This window comes from Amblyraja radiata, chromosome 27 (assembly GCF_010909765.2).
Source record: "Amblyraja radiata isolate CabotCenter1 chromosome 27, sAmbRad1.1.pri, whole genome shotgun sequence".
Classification (NCBI taxonomy): domain Eukaryota; kingdom Metazoa; phylum Chordata; class Chondrichthyes; order Rajiformes; family Rajidae; genus Amblyraja; species Amblyraja radiata.
The window spans coordinates 924194-938429 of NC_045982.1; the positions used below are offsets into that span (position 1 = coordinate 924194).

At 46.4% G+C, this 14236-nt stretch overlaps 2 protein-coding genes across 2 annotated transcripts; one reads left to right on the plus strand and one right to left on the minus strand.

The window, feature by feature from the left end:
- The first annotated feature begins 4321 nt into the window (after positions 1-4321).
- Positions 4322-5394, plus strand: LOC116988282 (gap junction beta-2 protein-like). The gene has a single exon (XM_033044838.1). The coding sequence runs from the start codon at positions 4333-4335 to the stop codon at positions 5020-5022; it is 690 nt and encodes a 229-aa protein (XP_032900729.1). The 5' UTR covers positions 4322-4332; the 3' UTR covers positions 5023-5394.
- A 1203-nt stretch (positions 5395-6597) lies between these two features.
- LOC116988283 (fatty acid-binding protein, liver-like) lies at positions 6598-12615 on the minus strand. The gene is made up of 4 exons (XM_033044839.1): positions 12444-12615; positions 9439-9611; positions 8461-8550; positions 6598-6696 (listed from the first exon to the last, which is right to left on the minus strand). The coding sequence occupies exons 1-4, from the start codon at positions 12508-12510 to the stop codon at positions 6646-6648; spliced, it is 381 nt and encodes a 126-aa protein (XP_032900730.1). The 5' UTR covers positions 12511-12615; the 3' UTR covers positions 6598-6645.
- Positions 12616-14236: the final 1621 nt, after the last annotated feature.

Genomic DNA, 14236 nt, shown 5'->3' on the forward strand with positions numbered 1-14236 from the left:
TTACAATTTTACCAAAGCCAATTAAACTACAAATCTGAAGGTCTTGGGAGTTCGGGAGGTAACCGGAGCACCCGGAGAAAGCCCACGCGGTTTCCGGATTTACATCTATCACTTACAGTAAATCAAAGAAATTTCTTTGATTACTGTTTGATAATTGGGAAAAAAATCATATTGAAATTTTGGAAGGGAACATTATCCCCCACAACCAAAATGTGGGCAACAGAGATGATGGAGACGTTACATCTGGAAAGAATTAGATTTGTCCTATTGGACAAGTATAATTCTTTTGAACAGATATGGTCTCCATATATACAGTATTTAGAGAAGTAGCTGTTCTTGGCAACACAGCTCGGCGTGCACCCTGCGGGATTTGGTGAGAATAATTCATTTTTATATTGGAATTAACATATATGCCTTTATTGATACTATCACTTGTAGTAGTGTTATTAATAATACATATTGTGGTTACTAAAAATTTTTTTTTTTTTTTTTTTTTCGTTTCTCTTTTCTTTCTTATATATAATCAAATTATTATTTAATCACTCTCTTAATGATTTATAACTGTTCTATTCTTTCTCTATCATTATTTCTAAAAAAATAGTAGATAAGTATTACTAGTGTTTTACTTAATGCAAATTGAATTAATTTGATATAAAGTTGTTTGAAGCATTGTAATTGATTACCTTTAATAAAAAAATATATAAAAAAAAAAAAAGAAAACCCACGCGGCTCACAGGGAGAATGTATAAACTCTGTACAGCCAGCACCTGTTGTCAGGATCGAACCCATGTATCTGGCGCTGTGAGGCAGCAACTCTACCGCTGCGCCACCGTGCTGCCCACTAATGGGTGCCACAGATATGATCATACAATTTACAATGCACACACAGCTCACAACCAACACAATCTTTGTATGGACTGCTACAGTGGTTACCATGGTGATGGGAGAGGAGAAATGCCACTTGTGTTCTCCTTATTTTTAGTTATGTGTTGCACCCACATAATTGACACTTCAGTGGAAGGTATTGTTGCATTATGACCTTCTGCAAGCCTTCAGGAATGTCACCACCCATGAAAAATATTCAGCAACAGAGGATTATAAGATACATTATTTATGCGTAACTAATAGGTACATCTGATAGGGAAATTGATGCAGATTGGAATTATACTTTAAATTCTAGGTATTGAATAGATGATTAATGTTAGGACCTAAGAGAATTTGACAAATTATTAGATAAAATATTGTAGAGAACAAAATGACACGTGGATGTTTAATAAATAGGGAACAGCAAATGTCCTTATCCTAATAACGTTGATGTGTTTATTTCCAGTCCACCAGAACATGTTTTACTCTCTCTATATGAGTGACTTTAGCAGTATGCACCCCACTGAATATTGTTGAACTGTGCAGTTTGATTGTAACATATGACCCCCTCAGACTATGATACAGCTTATGTTTGTAGAAGTGTTCTAGTTTGTACGTTCTCCCTGTGACCTTGTGGGTTTTCTCCGGGTGCTCCGGTTTCCTCCCACACTCCAAAGACGTACAGGTTTGTAGGCTAATTGGCTTGGTAAAATTGTAAATTGTCCCTAGTGTGTGTAGGAGCGTTAGTGTGCGAGGATCGCTGGTCGGTACGGACTTAGTGGGCCGAATGGCTTGTTTCTACATTGTATATCACACTAAACTAAACTAAACGAGTGAAGCTTGTTATGATAGATCTATCAACCTCATTCAGAACCCAGTAGCTTTAGTACACGGCAAACTCCAGTTCATTATACCCCTGTGATGCTATTGTCAATGTTCTTGCATGCTGAGCCCAGCCATCTGCACAGCTGGCAAGTGACACACCAACATCTGGTAATCCAGGTGTACATTGGCATGCAATCCCACAAGCACAACTCCTCTGTTTGGTTGGGCGTCTGATGGTGAGATTACTGCAGACATGTTGGAGGTGGCACTGGGATGTGATGTAACCCCCGTCTCCAACTGTGCCAGGCTGCTCCTGGGCATTGCCTTACGCCCCTATAAATGGTAATGATACTGACGGAAGAGTCACCAAACAAGGACAACCTTTTGTGGTGGGCATGATCACAGGGAGACCGATTCCATGGTCAATGTTCCTGTGGAGTGTGTGGTCTCATGTCCTCAGCCCCTGTGCTTGGTCCTGTCCTGAGGGTGTTGGCTGGCCCAGGGAGCTGGTCCTCTAGGCTTACCTGTTGGGGGAGTGGGAGTGCATGGAGCCTCTTGATTTACAACTTTGTCCCCAATCATGTTTGCACGCAGCAATAAACTGTTTACATTTGAACTAAACTCTGTGTCTGATCATGTGTGAATTTGATAATTATAGGAACACAAACAAAATGTGGAGCTGGAATATTGAGAGCAAGATCTTCATTGAAGCTGCTGCCTGACCTGCCGAGTTCTTCCAGCACTTTGTGTTTTACTCAATATTCCAGCAGCTGCACTTTCTTGTTCCTCCAATGGAATGTTCTGAATAATTTTTACTATTTGGCCACAAATGGAATACTTCTCATTACCAGGGTCACGAGGTACAGAGATGGGCAGAAACTACATAAATCAGAGGACTATGAATCTTCACAACTCTCTGACTCCAGGGTGATCAATGTGGTTGATTCAAGGGGGAGATTGGCAGAGATTTGGACCATATGGTAATTAAAGGAATACGGGGAAAAGTCAAAGACAATGCTGGAGGAACTAACAAGGTTAGACAGCATCTCTGGAAGGAAGTGAGTGAAGAGTGGCCACAACCTGAAACGCCGTCGTCCCATTCTCTCCACAGATGCTGCCTGACCCGCCCAGTTCACCCAGCACTTTGTGATTTGCATCTGCAGTTCCTTGTGTCTCTAATAATAATAATAATAATAATAATAATAGTAAATACTTTATTGATCCCCTCAGGGAAATTCAGATGCCCAGAAGCCCCCAACCAACAAACCCACAGATTCAAAACGAACGCAGACAGAAAATACATAGAATACAATGTGGACACTACCTGAGAGCAATAAATACTTAAAAAGACCAATAATTAACAATTAAAAATTAAAAATTGCAAAATGCATCCCCCTACAGCCTAGCGGTCCGAATTATAAAATCTAATGGCTGCAGGGGTGAAGGATCTCCTGAACCGCTCCGTTCTACAGGGCAGGGAGAGGAGCCGATTGTTGTTCCGAGTGCTCTTTTGACTCTCCAGAATTACATGGAGGGGATGCCCGGGGTTTTTCAGGATGACCTGCACCTTGTGCCTCATACGCCTCTCATACGCATCCCAGAGTCTACTCTCCCCTCCAGCACTGAGCTAGCTCGTTTAACCAGTTTGACCAGCTTCTTGTTGTTTTTTGCACTAATGCTGTTGCCCCAGCAGACAACAGCGTAGAAAATAACACTTGCAACCACAGTGTTGTAAAACATGTGCAGCATATCATTACACACATCGAAGGATTTGAGCCTTCTGAGGAAAAAGAGTCTGCTCTGGCCTTTTTTGTAGAGGGAGTCAGAGTTGACAGACCAGTCCAGTTTGTTATCAAGGTGCACTCCAAGGTATTCCAATGCATTTAGAACAAGTGTATAAGTTTGACAATTAGGAATAATCCATTTGAATGTCGGAGCATTCAAGGACTCTGAGGGGAGGAGCTGGTGCTCGCTATATCAATACCTTCTGATGAAAGAACTTTGACCTGAAATGTTAACTCTGTTTCACTTCCCATAGTTGCTACCTGATCTGCAGACCACTCCATCAGATGCTATGTTTATTTCAGCTTTCTAGCATCTGCAGTTTCTTTGATTCAGTTTGCATCTTTAATAGTTTCCAAAATTGAGTAGGTATATTCACTGGCTTTGATGAACTTTTAAGCACTAGATTTATGCCGCTATTTTTTAAGCTACCACCAAAAGCGATGAAACTGGAGAGTGTTTGGATAGACACAAAACGCCGAGTAACTCAGCGGGGCAGGCAGCATCTCCGGGGAAAATGAATATGTGCCGTTTCGGGTGGAGACCCTTCTTCAGGACGTGTGACAATAAAGTATTCATTAATTCATACATTCATTCATCTTGGTTTCTTACTAATAATTATTATTTATTATTATTTAGTTAATATTGATTCTCAGCTGTAACAACATAGCTGATGGGTGACGTTTCGGGTCGAGACCCTTGTTCAGAGCCGAAACGTCACCCATTCCTTCTCTCCAGAGATGCTGCCTGTCCCGCTGAGTTACTCCAGTTTTTTGTGTCTCTCTTCGGTTCCAACCAGCATCTGCAGTTCCTTCCTGCACACAACATAACTCGTGCTGTTTATTCCTAGGGTAATCCAAGATGGATTGGGACACTCTTCAAGAGTTGCTTGGCGAGATGAACAAGTACTCCACGACGCTGGGCAAGGTGTGGCTCTCGGTGATTTTCGTTTTCCGCGTGTTGGTCTTGGTGGTGGCGGCCGAGACGGTTTGGGGAGACGAGCAGAGCGACTTTGTCTGCAACACCCAACAGCCAGGCTGCAGGAACGTCTGCTATGACCGCTTCTTCCCCATCTCCCACGTCCGTCTGTGGGTCTTCCAGCTGCTCTTTGTGTCCGTCCCCTCCTTTCTCATCGGCATGCACGTCTCCCAAAGGAAAAAGAGCAAGAAGAACATCAAAATCTTTCGCCTGAATGCAGCTAAACTGAAAATAAAAATCGATGCCCCTCTCCTACGGACTTACCTGGTCAGTCTTGTCTTCAAGATGCTATTTGAAGCCAGTTTTATGTACTTGTTTTACTGGATCTACGAGGGCTACCAGATGGTGCGGCTTGTGAAGTGCAGTGAATACCCCTGCCCCAACACTGTAGACTGCTTCATTTCCAGGCCCACCGAAAAAACTATCTGTACTGTGTTTATGTTGGTGATCTCAGCTCTGTGCATCTTGTTGAATGTGTCTGAGCTCTGCTTCTTGGTTGTAAAATATTGCATTATTCAGTGTAGAACGTCTTGTTTCCCCGCAGTAGAAAACGAGACAAAGTCCAAGAGGTAGAAAATACCAGACCCTCCTTCCTCAGAAATCAACTCACGGTGAATCACTGAGAGAGAAATGTTCAACTTTTGTGGGAAATATTTCCATTATCTTCAGTAAAAAAAGTTGCATGAAATAGCCTATTTATTTTATTCATGTTTGGCTTCACTGAGAAGGTCCAAAGTCTAGATTGGTGGCAAAGTGTTTCAGCACAATGGCCTCTGTCTGGGTAACTGAATGGTGTCCACCATGTGTAGCCCTCTTCCCAGTTGGGATGGCTATCCCAGAGTGAGTCAAGCCCAGCCTGAAACTGCCAGACCCCGAGAACCATACCTCTACATCAATATCCTAGACTCCAGGCACAAGAGACTGCAGATGCTGGAATCCATGGGATGCTGTGATACATGGATAGGACAGATTTGGAGGGATATGGACCAAACGCAGGCAGGTGGGACTAGTGTAGCTGGGACATGTTAGCCCGTGTGGGCAAGTTGAGCCGAAGGGCCTGTTTCAACACTGTATCACCTATGAATCTATGAATCTATCCTGAGCAATCTTAACAGACGATGTTCCAGGTCAGGACTCTTCTTCAGTCCCGACACAAAGCGTCGCCTCTCCATTCCCTCCACAGATGCTGCCTGACCTGCTGAGTTCCTCCAGCACTTTGAGTTCTGTCAATGTCCTAGACTCCTTCCATATACCCATCATCTGTGGGTGAACAATTTGCCCCTCAAAGTCCTAACCAATCTTGCCCCCCTCACTTTAAACCTATGAACGCTAGTTCTTGATTCCCTTACCCTAGGTAAAATATTCTGTAAGATCACCCCTTAGCCTCGTGCGCTCCAAGGAATAAGGTCCTAGGCTGCCCAACTTCTCCCTATAGCTCAGGCCCTTGGGTCCTGGCAACATCCTTGTAAATCTTCTCTCCACCCTTTCCAGCCTAATGGCATCTGTCCTACAGCAGGCTGACTAATTCTGAACACAATACTACAGAGATAGACACAAAATGCGGGAGTAACTCTGCGGAACTGGAGAGGAGGGATGAGTGACGGTTTGAGTTGAGACTTGTCTTCAGACTGTAGAAGGGTCTCGACCCCAAATGTCACCCATTCCTTCTCTCCAGATACTACCTGTCCCACTGAATTACTCCAGCATTTCGTGACTATCTTCGGAGTAAATCTGCATCTGCAGTTCCTTCCTCCACAATACGAGGAAACACTTTTTCTCACGGAGAGTGGTGAGTCTGTGGAATTCTCTGCCTCAGAGGGCGGTGGTGGCCGGTTCTCTGGATACTTTCAAGAGAGCGCTAGATAGGGCTCTTAAAAACAGTGGAGTCAGGGGATATGGGGAGAAGGCAGGAACGGGGTACTGATTGGGGATGATCAGCCATAATCACATTGAATGGCGGTGCTGGCTCGAAGGGCCGAATGGCCTACTCCTGCACCTATTGTCTATTGTCTATAACACTCCAAATGTGGCCTCACCAGTGTCTTGTGAAACTACCATAACCTCCCAACACTGATATTTTGGGAACCAAAATATAAACATGATATATATATATATATATGCATAAATATGTATAAATATACACACGAATAGCAGGATTGAAATCTTTTTATTACAATACAGGACCAGTGGCTGTTGTTAGATTCGACGACTTTTCCTGGTCATGGTGGTGGTTCCTGCTGTAAGTTTCTGTAAAATAAAATGTAGGAGCTGAAATGAGTCGAAACGAATGGTAACGTCATTCAAAGCAGGACAGAGTGAGTGGGGGAGGGGGTGAGTGAGTGGGGGAGGGGGTGAGTGAGTGGGGGAGGGTGGGAGTGAGTGGGGGAGGGGATGAGTGAGTGGGGGAGGGGATGAGTGAGTGGGGGAGGGGGTGAGTGAGTGGGGGAGGGGGTGAGTGAGTGGGTGAGTGAGTGGGGGAGGGGGTGAGTGAGTGGGGGAGGGTGGGTGGGAGTGAGTGGGGGAGGGTGGGTGGGAGTGGCAGTGGGGGAGTGAGTGGGGGAGGGTGGGGGGGAGTGAGTGTGGGGGAGGGGGGTGAGGAGGGGGTGAGGGGGGAGGAGGGGGGGAGGGTGGGTGGGAGGAGTGGGGGGAGGGTGGGGAGTGAGGGGGGGAGGGTGGAGTGAGGGGGGGAGGGTGGGGGGAGTGAGTGGGGGATGGGGTGAGTGAGTGGGGGGGGGGTGGGAGGTGAGGGGGGGAGGGTGGGGGGAGGGAGTGGGGGAGGGGGTGGGAGTGAGGGGGGGGAGGGGGGTGAGGAGTGGGGGTGGGTGGGAGTGAGTGGGGGAGGGTGGGGGGAGGAGTGGCGGGAGGGTGGGTGGGAGGTGAGTGGGGGAGGGTGGGTGGGGGGTGAGTGGGGGAGGGTGGTGGGAGTGAGTGGGGGAGGGTGGGTGGGAGTGAGTGGGGGAGGGTGGGTGGAGTGAGTGGGGGAGGGTGGGTGGGAGTGAGTGGGGGAGGGGGGTGGGGGTGAGTGGGGGAGGGTGGGTGGGAGTGAGTGGGGGAGGGTGGGAGTGAGTGGGGGAGGGGGTGAGTGAGTGGGGGAGGGTGGGAGATGCCGAGATCACAATATCAGGTGATGTAGTGAGGAAAATCCACCCTGCTGTGTGGCCTCATGTGTCAATGCCCTGAGGAACAATGACCCCAACCATGTGGGAGTGGGGGTCAAGGAAAGAGCGTTCACGCCGAACGAGGCCCTGTTTCCACCAATCTTTCCCCCACCACGCACAAGAAGCACAAGACACCATTGTACGCAGATGTCGAGAAGTGTGTTCAGCTCTGGATGAACAATTTTCCATCTTGTGATGTGGACTCGATAAGAAGAGCTGGGGAGCCTTTGGTACGTCGACGTCTTAGTGCTGGTGAACAAAGGGTCCTTGCATTCCAATGCGCATTGATGGAGGGAGTGGGTGCTCAGAGTAGTGGCTGGGGTGTCTGTTGTGTGGGTTGCTTTATTGCCACCCCTCCCTTCCCCACATTCCCACCCACCATCATGATGTGTCTAAATATCTCCCACCCCACCAGGCACCCTGATCCATTCCCCACCTCCGCACACTCACCCTCTCCATCCCCATGATCTATATTTCAATTGTAATCCTCTTATTCTCCTCCCCCTGTCCCATCCGGATGCTCCGGCCCCCTGCCGTGTCCCAAACATGTGCGGGACTGTAGGTTAGTTAGCGGTGGTAGCCTGGTCCTAGTGGGTGGGAGGGAGATGGTGGGAATATGGGGAGGATGAACATGGAATCGGTGTGTATGGTCAGCATGGACTTGATGGGCTGAAGGGCCTGTTTCCGTGCTGCATCATTCTATGACTATATCTCTTTAGGCATTGATCGATGTTTGCTGAAAGCTGTACATTGTGCAGAGTTTGAAGAGGAAGCTCATCATCTGGCATGGACTGTGACTCAGTGATCTCCATCTGGGCCATCATGTCCCTGGTCTACAATTCCATGAACTTACTTCAATCATTTCGGATCCCTGCACCTCCTGTACATGCAGGAAGTTCTTTAACTTGCAGATCAGCTTCCCGTCCTCCATCTGAACCATGCACTGTGCAGAAGAGAAGATCATTGTAAATGTGTGTAACATTTCCTGCCCTCCATTCTGGATCCACCCCCCTCATGCCCCCCCCCCCCCTCCCGCCCCCCCAACGCGGGAACGATTAATTGCCTCCATAAATTCCATAGTTTTCCTTCTGGGGGGTGATTGTCTCCGGGGGGGGGAGGGGGGACGGCTGTCTCCGCGGTGAGCACCGACGCCATGCCCTACCCCCTCCCCCACCGCGTTGGGGGACAGACGGGTCCCACTTGGTCTTATATATATATATATATATATATATATATATAAGCAGAATGAAATCCAGAACAAGAGGTCACAGTTTAAGGATAAGGGGGAAATCTTTTAGGACCGAGATGATGAAAACATTTTTCACACAGAGAGTGGTGAATCTCTGGAATTCTCTGCCACAGAAGGTAGTTGAGGCCATTTCATTGGCTATATTTAAGAGTTAGATGTGGCCCTTGTGGCTAAAGGGATCAGGGGGTATGGAGAGAAGGCAGGTACAGGATACTGAGTTGGATGATCAGCCATGATCATATTGAATGGCGGTGCAGGCTCGAAGGGCCAAATGTCCTCTACTCCTGCACCTATTTTCTATGTTTCTATGAAAGAGCCCCATGACTGGCAGGCAAGGGTCGGGTTTGCAGAGGGATGAGGCGTTGAAGAAAGCAGTGACTCGCCCAACATTTACAAACATGCTTGATGTACCGTGACTTGGTCTGTGTCAACAGTCATTTTGAGTTGAGTTTCTTGTCACGTGTACCGAGGTACAGTGAAAAGCTTTTGATGCGGGCTAACCAGTCAGCGGAAAGACAATACATCATTGAGGCAATACATGTTTATACAATGACAGGACAACTAGGCATCAGATTAAATTACCTTCATCTTTTTGCCATCCATACTGGTGATATCGGCTTCTTTCCCGATGGTGAATTCATTGGTCACCGACTGACGGGGATTTTTGGTCGTGATGACAAAGTTGTCTCCGGTTTGTTTGATTTCAATGACTGGCTTGATGTCTTTCCCAATCTTGATTATATCTTCTGGAAGCACTGTGAAATTATACAAGTCACACATTTGTAACTGGAGTGCAATATCATCTTTACAATTGTACCTTGAATGTTAAGCACAGGGTTTGAAGTTTGCTGAGGGGAGACTTTAAATCGGTCCAGGTCAGGTAAGAATCATGGTTCAGGTGATGCTAGATCTTGGCCCTGGTCAATGGACCATTTCCTTAGCCAGCTCTGATTTGTTCATATGTCTAGTTTCCCTTCTCCCCAGACACTCAGTCTAAATCAGGGTCTTGACCCAAAGCATCACCTATTCATTTTCTCCAGCGATGCTGCCTGACCCGCTGAGTTACTCTAGCATTTTGTGTCTGTCTTCGATGTAAGCGGCATCTGCAGTTCATTCCTACACACAGACCATTGTTTTGTTAGGCATTCATAAAGCAATAGATTTTTGTGTGTAATGTTTGAGAATTAAGATAAGGCGTGAGGCCATGATAGTGATCGTTTAGACGTATCCACTGTCCACCAACAGCTGACCATGTCTGCACTCCCTCAGTACCTTCACTGCCGACCTTCATCAATCCCCTTCCTCCTCAAAAAATGCTCAATTGTTCAGCACGGACTAGTTGGGCCGAAGGGCCAGGCTCTTTGTGTGTGACTCTATGATCATACAGACCATCTACAAACCGCACTGTACTATCCACCAAGCCTTCTTCGACATCTACTCCCAAATCCAGTTGGGAGCAAGGCAGCAAGTGACAGGAACACTGCCACCTCAGGTTTCCCTACACCACTGCACCCGTCCTGAGCTGGGTATGTATGACCAGCCCGTCTTGTCATCAGTTTATGTCATAGGAGCAGAATTAGGCCATTCGGCCCATCATGTTTCCTCCGCCATTCAATTATGGCTGATCTATCTTTCCCTCTCAACACCATTCTCCTGCCTTCACCCCATAATCTTTGATACCCTTATGCCCCTGTCCCACTTAGGAAACCTGAACGGAAACCTCTGGAGACTTTGCGCCCCACCCAAGGTTTCCGTGCGGTTCCCGGAGGTTGCAGGTAGTTGCCAGAGGTTGCAGGTAGTGGAAGCAGGTAGGGAGACTGACAAAAACCTCCGGGAACCGCACGGAAACCTTGGGTGGGGCGCAAAGTCTCCAGAGGTTTCCGTTCAGGTTGCCTAAGTGGGACAGGGGCATTACTAATCAAAAATCTTTGATTCTCCACTTTAAAAATACCCAATAACAATAACCCAATACCTCTACAGCCATCAGTTGCAGTGAATTCCACAGATTCACCACCCTCTGATTAAATAAATTCCTCTTCATCTCCTTTCTAAATGTTTTCTCCTTGCTAACTCTACAAGAGGGAAGGACAAGCCTCATCCCTATATTAATGGATGCCGATAGCTGCAAATGATTCCTGACAATTATCTATCTGGATATTGGAACTGTGAAATTACCTGAACTCAAAATGTATTCTGAAAAATTATTGAGCAAAACAAAATGCTGGAGGAACGGCGGGTCGGGCAGCATCTGTGGAGGGAATGGACTTGCAACGTTTCAGGTCAGGACACTTCTTCAGACTAACATAGTGGGGGGGAGAAAGTTGGAAAAGAGAGGTGGGGACAGGACAAAGGCTGGCAAGTTGGGTCCCGACCCGAATCGCCACCTATCCATTCTCAAACCCATGACTTCTGCTAGGTACCAGGACTGCAGGTGAACGCAACACGCCACACTGACTGGGAAATATATCACTCACTGAGTCTAAATCTTGGTTCAAGATTCAAGAGTATTTCAATGTTATATGTACTGACAACGGAACAATGAAATTCTTACTTGCTGCAGCATTACAGGCCCGTGAACTCAATAACACACAGATAAATATATAACAATTAATAATGCAAATAAATTAAAACAGTGATGCTAGGTAACGATAACAGCGCAAAACTGAAGTCCGTAATGCAACTAAAGACAATGTGGCTTTTCTTGCACCAAGGACTTGGGTAGTTTGACCAAAGTTGCTGAGGTTAGTGTTGACGAGACGTTGGTTGCTGAGAAGAAGCTGTTCTTGAAGTCGTTGGTCACAGACACCCGGTGGTTAACACTGTACTAGCTCAACTAGACAGTCGCGATCTTCAGGTTTGAAGAAAGGTCTCGACCCGCAATGTCACCTATTCCTTCTCTCCAGCCTGTCCCGCTGAGTTTCAATAGACAATAGGTGCAGGAGTAGGCCATTTGGCCCTTCGAGCCAGCACCGCCATTCAATGTGATCATGGCTGATCATCCCCAATCAGTACCCCGTTCCTGCCTTCTCCCCATATCCCCTGACTCCGCTATTTCTAAGAGCCTTAACTAGCTCTCTCTTGAAGGTATCCAGAAAACCTGCCTCCACCGCCCTCTGAGGCAGAGAATTCTACAGACTCACCACTCTCTGTGAGAAAAAGTGTTTCCTCGTCTCCGTTCTAAATGGCTTACTCCTTATTCTTAAACTGTGGCCCCTGGTTCTGGACTCCCCCAACATCAGGAACATGTTTCCTGCCTCTAGTGTGTCCAAGCCCTTAACAATCTTATATGTTTAAATGCGATGCCCTCTCATCCTTCTAAACTCCAGAGTGTACAAGCCCAGCCACTCCATTCTCCAGCATTTTGTGACTATCTTTGGTGTAAACCAGCATCTGCAGTTCCCCCCTACACAGCTGAGTTCTTGAGTTCACCAAGAACTCCACAAGTCTTGATGAACTCTTGAACACCATTCTGGAGTTTGTGCCATGCAGGGTATAAGCTCAATGCCACAATCCCAAACAGTGAACTAACCAACAACTGAAACTCCTGCTGCATATCCTGTATTCCCAAGGGAGTCGCTGTCACTTACAGAGAGCCCGCATGAAGTCCTCAATGTTCTCCTGAGCGTAGACCTGCCATGTCCCGGTGAATGCCATCCTTGCTACAGTCTGGTCTGGGGAACGTCTCACACAGAGGAGCGGCACATATACTTAACACTGAGCACAGGAACAGTCGGATTGGTCGATAACCTGATGGCAGAATTGGTTTGAAGGTTCACATCTAATCATTAACTGAAGAGTCATCAATGTCGGTCCTCTGCACAAACATCAGGTGGTTCTGGATGTAAATAACCTCACATTCAACCTCACTGGACCATAGGACATGGAACAGTACAGACCTTCTGGCCCACAATGTTAGTGCCAAACATGATGACAAGATAAACTAATCTCTGCGTGCTCGTGATCCATATTCCTCCATTCGATGCAACTCCATGTGTCTATCCAAAAGCCTTTTCAATGCGACTGAAACCTGCCACCATCACTCCTGGCAGCGTGTTGCAGGAACTCACCACTCACTGCCCCGCTCATCTTAAAGCTGTGCCCTCTAGTATTTAATATTTCCACCTTGGGAAAGGGTTCTGTCGGACTACTCTATCTCTGCCACTCATAATTTAATATTTTTCTGTCTAGTCTGCCCTTAACCTCCAACGTTCATTGATTTAGTGTTGATTTTCAAAGACAGGTAAACTGTTCACCGTTCCTTCAAGATCAATGTTCCTTCAACCATAGTTAATGAAATTATTGGTCAAACGCTTAAATTATTTATGCTTTGTGATTTAAACCAAAATGTATTTCTTCCAAACTCTTCCACAAATTCTGTGACAGTACCAGGAAGGAGACAGAGAAAATTGATGAAAACGCTGCAGTCCTAACTAAAAATGAAAATACTTGCCATCTAAAATCTTTTATTAGATCAGTCATCTAGTGTTTACCTACTTCCTCATTTACTGTTGATGACTATACAATAAAACCTCTGGGGCACAAATCAAGACAACGGTGTCTGCGTTTTTATTAGATTTAATATAAGCTTTCAATCCTTATTACTCAGTGTACAGCACAGTGGCATCACCATCAGAGCTGCTGCCTCCCAGCTCCAGAGGCCCAGGTTCGATTCTCACCCCTGGCTCTGTCTGCATGGAGTTTGCATGTTCACCCTGTGACGCTATAATTTCCTTCATGTGCTCCTGTCTCCTCCTACATTCTATGAAAATGCTCATGTTTTCGGTTTATTGGTCACTGACACCACTGTGTAAGTAAAGGGTTGAATCTAGGTGAGTGCATACATATAAATACAAATACCTACATAAATATAAATACCTTGGAGTGCACCTTGATAACAAACTGGACTGGTCTGTCACCTCTGACTCCCTCTACAAAAAAGGCCAGAGCAGACTCTTTTTCCTCAGAAGGCTCAAATCCTTCAATGTGTGTAATGAGATGCTGCACATGTTTTACAACACTGTGGTTGCAAGTGTTATTTTCTACGCTGTTGTCTGCTGGGGCAACAGCATTAGTGCAAAAAACAACAAGAAGCTGGACAAACTGGTTAAACGAGCTAGCTCAGTGCTGGAGGGGAGAGTAGACTCTGGGATGGATGTGCTTGAGAGGCGTATGAGGCACAAGGTGCAGGTCATCCTGAAAAACCCCGGGCATCCCCTCCATGTAATTCTGGAGAGTCAAAAGAGCAGTCGGAACAACAACCGGCTCCTCTCCCTGCCCTGTAGAACGGAGCGGTTCAGGAGATCCTTCACCCCTGCAGCCATTAGATTTTATAATTTGGACCGCTAGGCTGTAGGGGGATGCATTTTGCAATTTTTAATTT

Bases quoted from the DNA above. Each gene is read 5' to 3' on its own strand.
- LOC116988282 (XM_033044838.1), top strand. From the start codon at position 4,333: ATGGATTGGGACACTCTTCAAGAGTTGCTTGGCGAGATGAACAAGTAC.
- LOC116988283 (XM_033044839.1), bottom strand. From the start codon at position 12,510: ATGGCATTCACCGGGACATGGCAGGTCTACGCTCAGGAGAACATTGAG. The intron at 8,551-9,438 runs GTAATTTAATCT...TCTTCTGCACAG, and splicing joins TGGATGGCAAAAAGATGAAG to TGCATGGTTCAGATGGAGGA. The intron at 6,697-8,460 runs GTAAGTTCATGG...TTTATTTTACAG, and splicing joins AGGGATCCGAAATGATTGAA to AAACTTACAGCAGGAACCAC.